The following is a 15,741-nucleotide window of genomic DNA, read 5'->3' as shown; positions in this document are numbered from 1 at the left end:
TTGCAGTTTTATGATCACTCTTTTCTGACGAGCATCGCGACAATCAATGAATGTATTTTTTATAGATCTATACTGTACGACAATTTCTGGAACTGTCTGGGATTACTCAATCGGCGCGGGTTTAGCACTTCTTGTTAGGGATTACAATTGGGATTAGCTCGGTTGTTGCATTTTCTGGATAAAAATTAATAAGAATGGAGCGAAGAAAAATGTATCGAGGTGAACTGAGGTGATTCGAGATATCTCTATAAGCACTACATGTTTTCAATTTCTGTCGAGCCTGAAGTTCTATACTTTTATTTTAGTAACATATTGTCATATTGAAACGAGTTTATCGTTTTATAGTTTTGGGCATAATTGTTCTCATTTTAATTATATATTTTGACTAATTGAACTATAAACTAAAGATGGATTTCAACTAGGATTAAGAATTTTAACCATTAATAGTAATCAAAACAAAAAAGTATTTTTAATTTTACCATTACTTAAGAGTAGCTATTAAATGTTACGCGTTATCAACGTCAGACTTCTTCCGCTTTTCTTGTATTCCGGGCTATATAATATCGTTGCTTATATGTCAATTATGGCAATCGTTTTATAACTATAACTATAGCGTTATAGCTTTATCGAGGCGCCCAAATAAACGGCAATGGCTTGGCAAACAACTAGTATGTGGACAATGGAGCTCTAAGTACAGCAAATATGTACCAACTATATAGGTATATGGTTTATGTTTATGGAGAATAAAATCTGTAGGGTAAGACATTGATTGTTTTCCAGATAGAGCTATATATCCACTGTAATGACCGTGGAAACATAATTTTACAGTCACTAATTGCATAATACACGCATTTATGCAATTACTTAATTAGCCAACGGCAACTGCAATTAAAGTATGTACAAATCGAAAGCGGGCCATAAAGGAAAAGGGGTTTTTCTTGGCCAAGAAATTACCACAAATTGCCTACCTGGCTCAAAGGGGCGTGGCTACCTGAAGAACGCCAGCCATCGTAAAGCAGTAGAAAGAGACATGAAACTATTTAGAAAGAGATGGCTTTTCAAACCCAAGCCATCTTGGATTTCAAACGTGCAACGGAAATGAGGGTTAAAAAAAGGCCACCTAATGGGAGTTTTCGTTGGCTGGAAAGAGACGACTACTGAGTTCTATATTTGGTGGTTGTTTTTGCTTGAGCCTCTCTGCCTGTTTATCTGATGTCGTTGCTTTGGGTTTTTTATCAGTCGAGTTTGCTCAACGTTTCAGTACGGTTTCAACTTGCGTACTGACTTGTCGTCGCATCGCAACGGAACAAAACTAAAAAAAAAAAAATCAGTAATACCCATCCAAAACTTCCATATCGTGAGTGAAGTGCTAAGCGGAATATACTCATAGTGATTCGGAAAAGTATCGATACCTTTTACGAGTGCAGTTGTGCGGCTTAAAACACACATCACCAGTCCAGTGATAGCTGTAAAAATTGACAAAGCAAAATATAAAGATATAACCCAACTAAAAACTTTAGAAAATGTGCAATTAAATCGTTGTCTATTAAGTGGAGAGAAAAAAAAGCTTAAATAAGGATAACCGACTTAGTATCAGAGAAAGGGATTATTTTCGCGAAACGGACCTTGCACAGTCTAACCTCAAACATGGTTTCGCACTACTACAATACACTGCCCTACACACAAAAGCACAGTGCTGCAAATTTGGCCTATGCCTCGGCAGCCAGTCAGCCGTGGAACTGGACCCCAAACTATCATCACACACCACCAAACCATCAGTTCTTAGGCGATGTGGACTCATCGCATGCCGCCCATCATGCGGCCGCTGCCCATCAGATGTACTACAACTCGCATCACATGTTCCACTCGGCGGCGAGTGCCGGGGATTGGCATTCACCCGCCTCCAGTACGGCTGAGAATTTCGTCCAGAATGTGCCCACCTCGGCGCACCAGTTGATGCAGCAGCACCACCACCATCATGCCCATGCCTCGAGCAGTTCGACGAGTTCGGGCAGCAGCAGTAGCGGTGCCCCAAATGCACCGCAACTCAATGAGACCAACAGCAGCATCGGCGGCGGAGGAGGCGCTGGTTCGGTTGGTGGAGCCACCGACGGTGGTCCGGGCTCGGCACCGCCCAACCATCAGCAACATATCGCCGAGGGTCTGCCATCGCCACCAATCACCGTTTCCGGATCGGAGATCTCAAGTCCCGGGGCTCCAACTTCTGCCTCGTCGCCGCATCATCATTTGACACACCATCTGAGTGCCGTCGCTGGCAACAACAACAACAGTCCGTCCACCCACAACAACAACAACAATAACAATTCGGTGAACAACAACAACAACAGGACATCGCCATCGAAGCCACAGTACTACGAGTGGATGAAGAAGCCCGCTTATCCAGCGCAACCACAGCCAGGTGAGTTCTTAAGGGTCCAGGGATATATAGTATTTTAATACTTTTTGGGGTAAATAAAAGTTATTAATACTCAAAAGGGGTCACATTTTTAGGGGAAAATGCAATTTAAAAATAAAGAGTTCTCAGATGGCTCTTTAAAGAACTTCAACCTACTTAGAAAAAAGCCAACATTCGGTAATTTAAAGTTTACCCAGCTTAGTCACTCCGATCAATTTGTATATAACTGAAATTGGTGTGACCTTCGATTCCTTCTCCGCCTTTTTTTTTTTGGTTTCTCCCGGATCCGTCTCGTCACAATCTGAATTTTTAAGATTTCATATTTCCCATAAAACAGTGCATTGCATTGTCTTCCCTTTAAGCTCGTGCTGTTCGCGCTTTTGCCCCGCCGCTCTGTCTATATCGGATTTTTTATAAGAAATCGTTTACCTGACGCGGATCCAAGACCAATGGCCAATTAGCTCATAAAAATCAAATTCTCCAGCTTTATGATATTCAGTTGGGGTCGAGAGATCCACCGATTCGACGCCTTGATTTATGGGCCTGAGTGTTTGCGTTTGTTTGACTCTGACTCGTTCGATTCTATTGACTAATTTTGTGTCGTAAATCAATTTAAGTATAAAAATTTCTAAATGGTTGGATCAATTTTTACCGAAAACCTTCCAGTTTTTAATGGAAAACATAAACAAAATGGATAGGAATTAAAGCAAGTAAGGTAAAGGAATGAGAAAAGATCGAAACCAATCTCACAGCAATTAGCATTGTGTGGAGTATCTAATTGGAGGTTCTAAAAGTTGTAGGGAAATACTTTTTTCGTTTATTGAATTGGATTTTTACGATAATTTGCTAGGTTAAGTTTTTAAACAAATTCATCTTGCGCAGTTCTTGCAAATTTGGTTTTCTTTTTTTGACTTGTTTACCTTGTACCCACACCTTTTTGAAAAACAAATCGAAAAAACAAGCAAAAGCAATGCAAATGTCAATGCAGCGATCACAAACTCAAGAAGGGAATAAACACTCACACATTTGCTGACGATTTATGACCCCGGGGCGCATGTCAAGAAAAAGAAAAGAAAGACGACGACAGCGATATCGACAATATCGCCGATATCCATTAAGCCCATAAAATCTGTTGGTATGCAATTAACGTTTATTGCCGTCGCCCGTTGCTGTTGTTGTCGCTTAATCCAGCTGGTCAAGCCGACAAGGCAACTTAAGTTTGTCTTATTTATTATTCAAAAAACCCCTTTCACCCTTTTGTTTGAGAACTCCCTTTTTGGCGGGACAATCAGCGAAGAGTAATTGTAATTTTTGGGTTTTATAAATCACCGAAAAAAATCAAACTGATTTTTATGAAATATCTTTCATCAGCTAATACAGTTCCAAAAACGCTTATAACAAATAGTTTTGATTTCGCAGCGATCCCTGTAAGAAGTCTATTATTGCGATGACTAACATTTCGTGATTTTTAATGGAATTATAAAAGTTCCCAATTTTTGTTTGTTTGTGGGGCATGTGGCAGAGCACGTCAAAGGCCCACTTCAACTTTCGGGGTGTGGCAATAAAACGGCAACCACAATTGTCGGTGAATCCAGATGCCTTGTACTTTTGTTTCAATGGCTGGTGGTTCTGGCAGGTTTTGCGATTAGATTAGCTAGGGGGAAATCAAATAAACGCCCGCCCTGTCAATAAGTCCTGGGTTCCCACCCTCCACTCACCTTCGTTCTATTCCGCACTCCACTCTATATGGTTACGAGTTCTATTTTCTGTTGCTTCAATAATGTACCAAGTGATATGGAAACGTGGCCACAAAAAAAAGAGGTTTTTTCGTGTTATCTAAAACGTCAAAAGCATTGTTGATAAGCGATTCCGTTGCGTTCGCGACGGGCATATTGATTAAAACAATATAGGGCCATAAACCAATAAAAATTAGTATTACTTCCAATAAAAACTAAATAGCGACATTTACGATCAAATCTATGCAATCATTATTAAACGGCACGAAACTTCAGTTCCCAACTAGATGGTCTTTTTACAGCAGTTGTGAAAAGTGTTTTTAAAAAAATGCAAAATCATTCAGTTTCCAAAAACAGACGCAATAAAAAACAAATATTTAGAAATGTACATTCCAAATATTTCACAGAAATTTCAATTATTTGCTCTCAATAACATTAAAGCACTTTTATAATCTTATAATACTTTTCATTATAAAAATCAATTATTTCTTTATTTGCTGCCCATAATTTATTATCGTTATAATTTCTCTGAGGAAATATATGTATCTACAAGCCCAAGGAGTTCTTACCGGGATTGTCTGTAGATTTTCAGCATTGCCCGTGTTGGGACATAAAAAACTAATGCCACCTGACACATTGAGATTTAATGTGTCAATATGCACAGAAAATGTATATCTAACCACATAAATAATCGAAAGCAGAAAGGGAAAACAAGAGAAGAGAAAGAATATATGGCAAGGCTTGGATTTATATTGATTTCCCGACCGCATCCCAAAAAAAATATTGTAGTATTTCATCGATATGGATAGGATACATTTGTGGGCTGGTTTTGGGGCTGGTTCTATCGTCTCGTTCCCCCAAGATAAGCATTAAAAATGGCCACTAACTGCAGTCGAACTATGGTTCGTTTTCGTTATCGGCACTATCAATGTTTGCCGATGACATTTACCCTTCCACCCCCGATCAAAGTTATTTTTCCCTGCCCCCTTTCTTCCATGTGTCAAAAATGAAGTCGAATTTTGGTTCGGACTGATCTATATGGAGTGTGCGTTTGGCTCGTTGATTGACATGATGGGATTAGCATAGAAACCCGCTGGCTGTCCCCCTCCATTTGTCACGGACTTGTTACCATTATGTCATTTACTTTGGGCTTAGTTGTCCAAATACAGAACAAAATCATGTTTGGGTTTTTCTCTGCTATTTGTATTGGCTTTGATATTGGTAATAGTCAGAAATTTTATTCTTGTTGCTTCCAAAGCCCTGAACACACAGCCATCGGTCTATATAGGCATATACACATATATATTTGTAGGTCTTCACCTTTTTTTGATATACCATTCGAGGTGTATCGAGTTTATATTGGAGGCGCCCGGGATTTTAAGAGCTTAATTTGGGGTTACGGCAAGCTTACTCAATAAAGCGATAAATTAAAATGGTGACTGTTCAAAATGGAAGTAAAATATTGTAAGGGGCAAGAAAATATATTTGTTTTGATAGTTTGAAATATATATATTTTAATATAATTAAAATTTTTAATAATTAATTAATATATGTTTCAAAAACTTCCATAGAGTTATCTAGTACTTTTATAATATGGATACTTTTCCTTCGCTTTCATTACAAACTATCTTACGCAGTCCTGCCTCAAGTTATTTTATCAATGAAAGTAAACAGTAGAAAAGAGAGCCCAGAAATTATAAATTATAGCTTACGTTTCCTGTTCAGCCATAAACCATAATATCATAATGGACGAGAAGTGCCAGGTCGAGCTGTTAACTACGATATATGTAGTCCATATCGGGGAACTGCTGGGTAGAAAGCCTTTTTGTTTTTGGAGGGGACAATTTGGCCAAGCGACAGGAAAATCCGATTGTCAATCAACATTGGCCCCAACTAAATTATGACAACAAAAAATTGTGTACAATGATGATAGTTAGGATGACACCTGCTTATGTCCCAGACCCAAAAAAACCGATTGAATGATTGACTGGCTGATTGAAGGGGAGACGCGAGTGACGCGCCAAGCGAATTCTGATTTCATTTCGAGTTGTTTGGCGATTCTTTTTATGAGGTGACAACATTTACGATACGGTAGCAAAAAACGGAAAGAAAGATTTGCAATTCCCCCTATATACCATACCATACTACTCAAATATGGCCGGTGGCCAACGTTAATCGCTTAACAATACAATAAAGTAGCAATAATTATAAAAAACTAAATTAAATGCCCCCGCCATCGTATAATGACCCATAACCATGAATGAACGAATGAATGGAGAATATATATGATTGCCATATTTGTGATTTTTATGCCCGACTTTGATTATGATGATTATACGCTTGATGAGCCATGGGGATTACGTAGGCCCAGAATGGAACGAGAACAGAATGGGGACTCTCTTGTCGGATGATTGTGTATTACTGAGTAGTATATTTCCCTGATTGTGTTTGCTCCTGCAACATTTGCTCAGTTTCACCTCAGAGTTTAAACAAATATTGTTGCACACTGGCCCGAACCGTTTGCCTGGTCTAACCCGCCGAGATAAGGGAGAATCGGTGGGGGGAATTCCTAGAAAATTTATAGTTTGCTTCCTCGGCTCGAGCCGTAAGAATTTATTGCATATTATTTTGTTTAATAGTTTTATGGAGCGCAAATTTACTTTCAATAATGTGGCTTCCAGGGGGCTCACAAATATTTATTGACGTTTTGGTCAATAGTTTGGTGATAGATTTTGTTTTAGTTTTTTAATGGCTAATCTTTTAAACTCTTCTTTTAAAAGTTGAAAATAATCTAATCTATAATTCTTATAAAATCCCCGTCGAATCGCAGATTTGTGCAGCTCGCCCAACTTAGAGGATCTGAGTGATTTGCTGGACGCAAGCGGTAGGAGAAATAATAATTCCTGGATAAAAATTGTCTTTCCTTTAATTACTGAACAAAAACTATAGTTAGCTTTCCATTTTTGACTCTAATGCGATTTTTGTGTTTTCCGTTTGCTGCATGCAATTATTTTGGGGTGAGGGGATATCATAAAGATGCCCCTCTACCATCTTATATTCCTCTAAATCATATAGCCATAAATTTTATTGCATGCGTCGTCGTCGTCGTGGCAAATAATTAACGTACATTTGAAAATATTTTTTTTTTTGGCCCAAAGAAACACGCCTTTTTTGGTATTCTCTCCACCTTTCAGGCATTTTTTTCTGTATTTTTCCCCTGCATTTTTCTATTGCCAGTCTTGGAGTATTTATGGCTTTAATGGCGTCTCATTCAGGCCATAAGCAGGCCGCATTTTTTGTCCGATGGCTGCCATTTTTTCTGGCTGTATTTTCTCTCTTTCTGCCTCACTTCCATCTCGCTCGGTTTAAGCCATAAATAAAACGAGCTCTGAGTCAGACTTGGAATTAAAGTTTCTGATGGACTGGAGGGGTTCTTTTTTTTTTTTTTTTGGAGCCATCGCTGCCATTGGCGTGCTGTAAGGTTGCGTGCCGCATATATTTGTAGCATATAGTACATATACATATATCTGAACACGTTCGAGCGGCATTCGTTTGTTGCACGCAATCTGATAATATTATTATTATTTCCAGTCCGTCTCGTGTTTTCTGTTCCCCATCCTCGGGCATTTTATAAGGCTGCGTGCCAGGGCGATCAAAAGAGGAGGGTTATATATGTATATATCTGGGAGTGGTCTCCAAAGAGGGGAAAACTCAAAGAACAACTCACATTTGCATATGTCTGCATGCCATATAAAGTGTTTGCATGTCGCATGTTTTATGTTTGATGGCGGCCATTTTGAATTTCCTTTTTCGTACGGGTTTAATTTGATAAGTGTGTATAAAATAGTTATTTATGATCCGGTCCATAAGCCAACTTGAATTTCTTGGCTATAATTTTAAGTAATTTACTTAATTACATGTTCGAATGAAGTTAACCTTTTTGAAATCATATTCTTATGATCTCAAGTTCGATTTTTAAAACTATATTTACCCTTTACTCTGTTATATAATAACTATTTCTGTAAAGCTCAGTAAATTCATCAATGGTTGGATACGATATCATAAATTTATCCAAACAATTCCCCTAGTAAAACAAGCAAAAAGTTACTGCCTGTTTAATTTACAGTAGCCCAAAAACCGAAATCTCTCTGTAACCCCTTTATTACCCCACCTTCCCCCAAGGACCGGATACCGTTATAGTAGTAGGCTCTAACCCAGAAAAGGAGGAAAAAGGCAAAATAAACGTCAAATCGAATCAAATGATTTTATGATGTAATTTGAGCTAATATTTACGATATAAGAGCAGCTAAAACAGCAGCAAAATGCCAAATAAATGTTATTGTTATATTGTCGCTTGGGTGGTGAGAGACAAACAAACAGATATATAAACCCGATGCGGCCTCCCCCCAACTTCCACATCCGACATTTATGATGCTGGAAAACGGAAAGGAAAATGCCAAAAACAAAAGCAGTGCAAAAAAGGAAATAGTAGCAAAGAAAAGCCCAAATATTCGCCCAAAGACTTTAAGTTGGGCGAAAGCCAAAAAGAAGAGAGGGGTGTTAAAAAGTCAAGTGTTGAGGTTTGTGTGCGCAAATCTCAGGGGTACCATTGCCGAAATTGCTCTTTCCATTCTGGCCACAGAACTTTTGCCACAAGCTTTAATCCAGAACCACAAAAACGTTTAAATTCGGGCCGAGCTAACTTATGGAGGCCAGGTAATAAATGTCTCCCAATAGATTTTCATGGGCTTGGACAAGAGAGACAAAACGAAAGGAAGATGTCACCGGGGGTGTTCAACACTCAGTGACAAATTAACACCCAGCGGGGGTGGTGGTGGTGGAAGAAAAAAACCACCACTCCTTAAATAAACTAAGCTACAACATCTGAAGACGACCCTCCACCACCAGTGACCGTAACTAACCGCAACATCGGTTACTTAACTGTATCTGTGACTACAACTGCCCTTGTCCTTGGCCACTGATTTTTCCCCAGGGGGCGGACCACATAATTGCCCAGCAATCAACAGCTGTTCTAATAGGGAAAACGACCCAACCTCAACCTGATATAATTTATTACCCAAATGATCTTTGCTCGCGCTCTATTTCTGTTGTGTTTGATATTATAGAATCGGTTTTCACTGTTTAAACAATTTTTCTTTGTCGGCATTTGAAGTTATGTGTTGGACATCCCATAGGCCAATTGACTCGACAGTAGGATTGTTAATGTTTAGCCAAGAATTATTAAATGCACTGAGAGATTTCTAAGGTTTTATGATTATAAATCAAAAGAAATGTTGGTTAGAAGTTAGGAATGATTGTTATATGTTAGGTAGATATGCACTAAAAAAGCTTTGTGATGTTAGTTTAAAAATTGTTTTCGCACAGTGCTTACTTCTTCAGTAACGATCAGTAGAAAACACGCAGAAACCAATCAGTCCATAAACCCTTCCCTTAGAGAACTCATACATTGTACGCACTCGATAAGTGAAGAACAGCCATTAAAGCTTATCTGGACAAATGTTCATCGATTTACCCCCGGTGGCTTCAGACTATACGGTTTGTAACTCCATCGATATTGATTCAGACCTCAACTGGGATTAGGAGGTGCGTACGGTCTGCACCTCTTAGAACTTTGCCGACGGGAAAAGCCAACTAACTAATCTATCATTACATGTGGACGGGGAAACATTATAAAGCAAACAAACGCCAGTCAATAGCATTAACAGTTCAAAATCAAACTTTCAATTAGGCAGTGCAGCATTAGGAGAGGAATTTATCGAGCGAAGAACCCCGTTCGATATAAATTACGGGGTGTTCACTCATGACGCGACAAAGTCATAAAAAATGTCACACCTTGACGCACAATTTTATTTAATTGCTGAAGCCGAGTATTATATACAACGGATGAATATCCCAAGATATTGTATATCAGAAAGATTTTCGAGCACAATTATTTGCCAAAGTGACGAGGTATTTCTTTGCTTGATCTCCGTTCTTCGCTTTTTGCCATTCATTCACAATCTTATCTTCCTGAGGAAGAGGAAAGTGGAGATCTTGGTAGGATCTTAGAGGTTCAGACAATGGAGCATTAGCATTAGGATCAAGTTGATCCACATTCAGGGCGTTTGTCTTGCCTGGTTTATTAACACAATAAAACACTCCACTCGCCTGGATAGTGGCTTTATAGTTGTGCATATAATACGTGTACGATTTATTAGATTATGGCCGTGAAGGTCAGTGGTGCCAGGCACTTGTGAACCACCCACAACACCACCCAACACCCACCACCCTGCGGAAAGTGTGCTCCAGTTTGTCCCTAATTCCGAGCGGATTTTCTCTTGTTTGTGCTACGTTTTTAGGTGTGAGAAATTGGAACCTCCAAGTGGTAACCAGATAAAGCCGTGCAGTGTGTTTTTGTGTGCCTTGGATAGAGATAACAGCCTCTTGGAGGCTAGACTCTGGTTTTCTGATCCACAGATGGTTAAAATGAGGTCGCTATATAAAAAGCATCCTAGAGAAATTATTTAGGAGTTTTAGCACACGATAATAGAAAGGGAAGTTTTCTCGGAAAACAAAGCATAGGTTCAAAATGTTTACAAAGATTTTTATTATCATTTCTCCCCTTTCAACTATCTTATTTTTACGTAATTTTATCAACACCTTTAAAAATATCTTCATCTTACTCATAGTTTGCCTCACATTGCGAAATCCGAAAATATGTTTTATTTTCTACAATTTACTCTTCAAATCCAAGCAGCTGATAATAATGTTGCTTTAATTTAGTGTTTTTTTTTATTTGTGCACTTCCTCAAATCCGACAAGTCTGTCTAAACAACTTATTTTTCTATGTGTGTCGGACTGTTCTGGGAGCCAAGCCCACTTTATCAGTAGATTGGAGACCCAAGAACACGCGCGAACAAAGATTTTCCCAACAAGAGCACTAAAAATGGCAAGGTAGACTGAAAATTGTAGATTTATAATGTGAAGCGAAAAAAAAAACTAGATTATGGGTGTGTGTTTAGCAGGGTTTTAACATTATTCTTCAACTGAGTTCTTCTCCATGCGATTGCCACATTAGACTAAGCAAACGAGGAGCCAGAGCGACAGTTATAAATTCACGTCTAAATAAAGTGTAAAGAACAAATAGAAGAGTGAGAGAGATAAGGGGTAACGGTTTAATGGGGTTTATGAAAACCAGAATTAAGGTTTGGGGAGTTTACTGAGAATCATATCATCTTTCGACACTTTAAAGGTTGCAAAAACTTATTGAGCAAAAAAAACACAACCAGGTTAGTAGTTATTACCCTGAAGACCATATATCATTTATCGTAGGGCATCTTGAGGTCTTTAACACCTACTCTTTGCACTCCGCTTTCTCCTCTCCCTTCTCTCTATCTCTTGCAGTACTGTTGAACTTTATCATCTGTGAAAATATTTGTCTGTTTGCCTGTTTGCTCAATTTTAATTGTGAGAACACTACGGTATCGTTGTACCTACATAAAAAAATTAGAGCAAAATCCCCTGGCCGAAATGCTGTTTGCTTTGAAATATTTCCCGCTGGTGTGGGTGTGTTTATCACGTAGGCAGACTGCCACGATCCCGTGGCCTTTTTCATGCCTTTGCAGCTCATCTCCAACGTTGTCTGGGGTTTTTCTATCCCAGTGTGTTTGCGGTTCTGTCATTTATTTGAATTTTGATTGACTAATTGCGCAGCTCAGCGCCACGTTCTAAATTCGACGATTCTGAGGAGAATCGTTACACCCAGTGTTGTCGGCTCCTTGTGAATTATTTTTCATGTTTACCGCTTCGACTTGGGGTTGCTCCAATCTTGTTATACAGCATGTGACAGGCTTCTATGGCTATCATAATTTAAATATTGTCATCTATTATAACAAGATGAACTGGTCGAGTAACATGTTTGCTCATCTGACGCCAGTCACTCCACTCGGTTGACACTTATTTTAAAATGAGTATAAGGCGCCCTGGCAACTTGGCCAACAGTCTCTGCCTTCTGACGACAAAATCGCACATGATCTGTATAGATACTTTTATTTTAACTAAATTGGGTTTGTTTTTTTTTGTATATCTTTTGAAATGATTGGAAATAAAGCGCGGGGCCTGTATTTAACAATTGTCTTGAAATTTAGAGTTTTTCGTTATTTAGCAGCTTGCAATTTTTTGCATGGTTTAGTCAAAATCTTCAATGTTTGTTCCACATAAACTAATGGTTTTATGTTTTCTTAATTCTTTCGTAGGAAAAACACGCACCAAGGACAAGTACCGAGTGGTCTACACCGATTACCAGCGTTTGGAACTGGAGAAGGAGTACTGCACGTCCCGTTACATCACCATCCGGCGCAAGAGCGAGTTGGCCCAAACATTGTCGTTATCCGAACGTCAGGTGAAGATCTGGTTCCAGAATCGCCGGGCCAAGGAGCGCAAACAGAACAAGAAGGGCAGCGATCCGAATGTGATGGGCGTGGGAGTGCAGCATGCAGATTACAGTCAGCTTTTTGGACGCCAAGGCGAAATTGGATCCGGGCCTACACTTGCCACACTCGCTGGCCCATTCGATAAACCCGATGGCGGCGATGAACATACCTGCAATGCGATTGCATCCCCACCTGGCCGCCCACAGTCACTCCCTTGCGGCGGCAGCGGCGCATTCACACCAACTGCAGCAGCAGCACAGTGCACAAATGTCTGCTGCGGCGGCTGTGGGAACACTTTCAATGTGACACGATCATTCCTGCTACGGAAGCGGCGGCAACAACAATATCAGCGGCGATAATAACAGTTACATGGAGCCGCAGCACTCCCTTATGGGGAGTGAGAACGAGAGGGGAGGAGGAGGAGATGGCTCCTACAGTGCTCCTTCTCTTGCCTTGGACTTGGCTTAACCCTTAGGTCGCGCAGTCAGACTGTTTCGACCACAACACAGAAAAAATAAGCACACAACAAAATGGAGGTTTAGGCGGACGTTGCACCTCGAATATTGCACGTTGTTAATTTTTGTGATTGTATATTCCTGGTTTTAGCACGTCAACGCCCTCCCAGCTAACAAGTCCCATTCTTGTATTATTTTTGTTTTTTGTTCAACGTACATATGTATTTAAAGTAAATGGTTAGCTCATAAGTAGTCCATTAAGTTGCCGATGAAAAACAAAACACAATTCAAACCAGCCGTCCCAGCCGTTTAAAGAAATTATTCGCAGCAACTTAACATAAATTTAGTACAAGCAATTAATTTTAGAGAGCAACTTGATTCTTCAGCCCATGTAAATATAAACATAAAGAGTTTTAACGTTTATTACTTTTATATATCGTAATAACAAATAGCCGTAGTGTAATCTAGATGTACTAAATGTAAATCTAATGCATTTTATGAGCACAAAAGCAAAATTACCATATAAATAAATAATTTTAACGTATTCATCCACAATTTTACTTAGTTCAATGTTGGCGGCAGATAATTTATGACTTGTGAATGTATGTGTGTATATGTGCTTAGATATTTAAATAAAATATGAACAATAAAAACACAACAGTTAATGGGAATTTTAATTTATCATTGGGGTTAACAAGGGTTAACGTTCACAGCTACGCTCCACCTACCAAAAGCAACAACAATATGCGGCAAACGTCAATCAATTAATTGCCTCTCCTCTTTGCCCACTCCTCTTCACTCGGCCATTACTGTTAAACTAATACTACGGTTGGCTCGCTCGCACTCATGCATATCGCCTGGGGTCGATTGGACCCCCAATTTTTGTGTGCAATTAGTGTTTATAAAACCCAAGTTGGGGATTTATGCAAAATAAAATTGTGCAACTGCAAGTGGAATTTCTTGTTTAATATAATAAAAAACTTTCCAAACTTTTAAACCTTGTTAAGGATAAACATTAAAATTATACTGATACTTAAGTTTATACTTACCGCACATATTCTGATTGAACGGTCTTTTGATTTCAAATCCATTTTTTATAAGTAGTACAATTTATATCCCCAATAAATAGAAAATTCAAATGAAATCCCAGTCGGTCTGCATGGAATGCGAAGGAACAGACCCATTGACTTGGCGCCCGTCATAACACGGCGATCTGAAGTGCCAGACGATAGAAGCATATAGTACACATCTAGTACTTATAGTCTAGTTATAGTATAGCAGTTGTACCCAACTGTGGGGCTCTTGTGAGGTTGATTTATGGGGCCTGCGATTAGCAGAATCGGAAATGTCAAAGCCGATGCGAAGAGAAATTTACAACCTGTCCAGATTTTGATACAGCGGGTTTCCAACCGAAGAGAACCGTGACCGAATCGAAAAACGTTTTAAGATTAAAAACGTTCAGGGTCTTATTTTATTTCGCACCGAAAATATTTTGACTTTTATGTAAGCGAAGATGCAAAATAACCCGGGGAGACCAGTAACCAGAAATAAAACAAAAACCAAGGAAAAAACCGAAACAGATTCCCCCGTCGATAAAGGAAGTGTACGACGTTTTCACACCTACACGCTAAAAAAGATACACCAAATTGGGAGCGGGCGACTGCAGTGTGTGTTTGCATTTGTTTCTGTTTCGGTTACGCCAAAATGCACATGTCGAGAGATCGGCGGAGATACGTATGCCCTCATATATATGTATACCTCGATTTGGTGGAACTCTGCAGTTCAACCCGTTCCCCGTTGCATTCTGGTCGCTGGCCTTTGGTCATCCTGGCGTAACGAAATGGTTTTTTGACTTTTGCCGACGCCTCTTGTTTTCGTATGCCCTCTATTTCTCTTGGCTACTGCATTACACATGCCGCTGCCAAAATTACTCCGAATTCACAGCTTATGTTCTGCGTCCGCCATTTCTTCCACCCAACATATCCTGACATTCTCAAAAATGGATAAAATGCATCACGGAATTGGGCATCTCTCACTCAGCCAGTTGATTTATGGTTCGATGTATCTGGTTTCATGAGAAGACAGTTGCCCAATCGCGGGAAGGGGGATCTTGGTGAATGGGGGCCATAAAAAGAACGGAGCGATCTTACTCAGATCACTCACGAACGGGATATAACTTTTATGGCAACTGTGCACAGAAGAAAAATTTGAGGATTTATATTTGCTAAGACAGCAGGATATTATAGTTTTCCTCTTATATATCAAAATAGTGCAAATGGTGAAAATTAGAAGAAATTTATTATTAAATCTCTAAGGCAGTAGTTTTATACTGACAAAGAAAAGATGTTCTGAAAATTGCATACAATATTTTTGCACAAGTAAAAATAAAACTTTTTTCAATTTTAAATTCTTTCAGTGCCTAACAATATGGCTGCTAATAGGGTCCAGAACAGTTTCCCTGCCCCAGCTCCAACCCTCTTCCTCGTATCTTAATTGGCACCCATAGGAGGAGGATCGTCAAAGCGGCGCGACCCCTATGGACATAAAAAAAAAAAGAAAGATACCGAATAGCCCCGGACTGTGGCATAATGCCCAATCATCTCGACGGCTGCTTACAGCTGCTCCCTGTTCTCCGATCTCCGATCTCGGATCCCCGATCTATTGTCCTCGTCTTCCGTCCAGTCTTGCAGCCATAAAAGTTT

The 15,741-nt window shown here is 39.5% G+C and overlaps 1 protein-coding gene across 1 annotated transcript; it reads left to right on the top strand.

Annotated features, from left to right (window-relative positions):
• The first annotated feature begins 1,249 nt into the window (after nucleotides 1–1,249).
• LOC108089950 (homeotic protein caudal) lies at nucleotides 1,250–13,699 on the top strand. The gene is given in 3 exon segments (XM_017188440.2): nucleotides 1,250–2,419; nucleotides 12,408–12,664; nucleotides 12,666–13,699. Coding segments are annotated over 3 exon segments (1,254 nt in total). The 5' UTR covers nucleotides 1,250–1,647; the 3' UTR covers nucleotides 12,891–13,699.
• Nucleotides 13,700–15,741: the final 2,042 nt, after the last annotated feature.

The sequence above is a fragment of the Drosophila ficusphila genome, unplaced genomic scaffold (assembly GCF_018152265.1).
Source record: "Drosophila ficusphila isolate 14025-0441.05 unplaced genomic scaffold, ASM1815226v1 contig_412, whole genome shotgun sequence".
Classification (NCBI taxonomy): Eukaryota; Metazoa; Arthropoda; class Insecta; order Diptera; family Drosophilidae; genus Drosophila; species Drosophila ficusphila.
The sequence above is the reverse complement of the archived record's forward strand: the minus strand, read 5'-3'. Positions and strand labels throughout refer to the sequence as shown.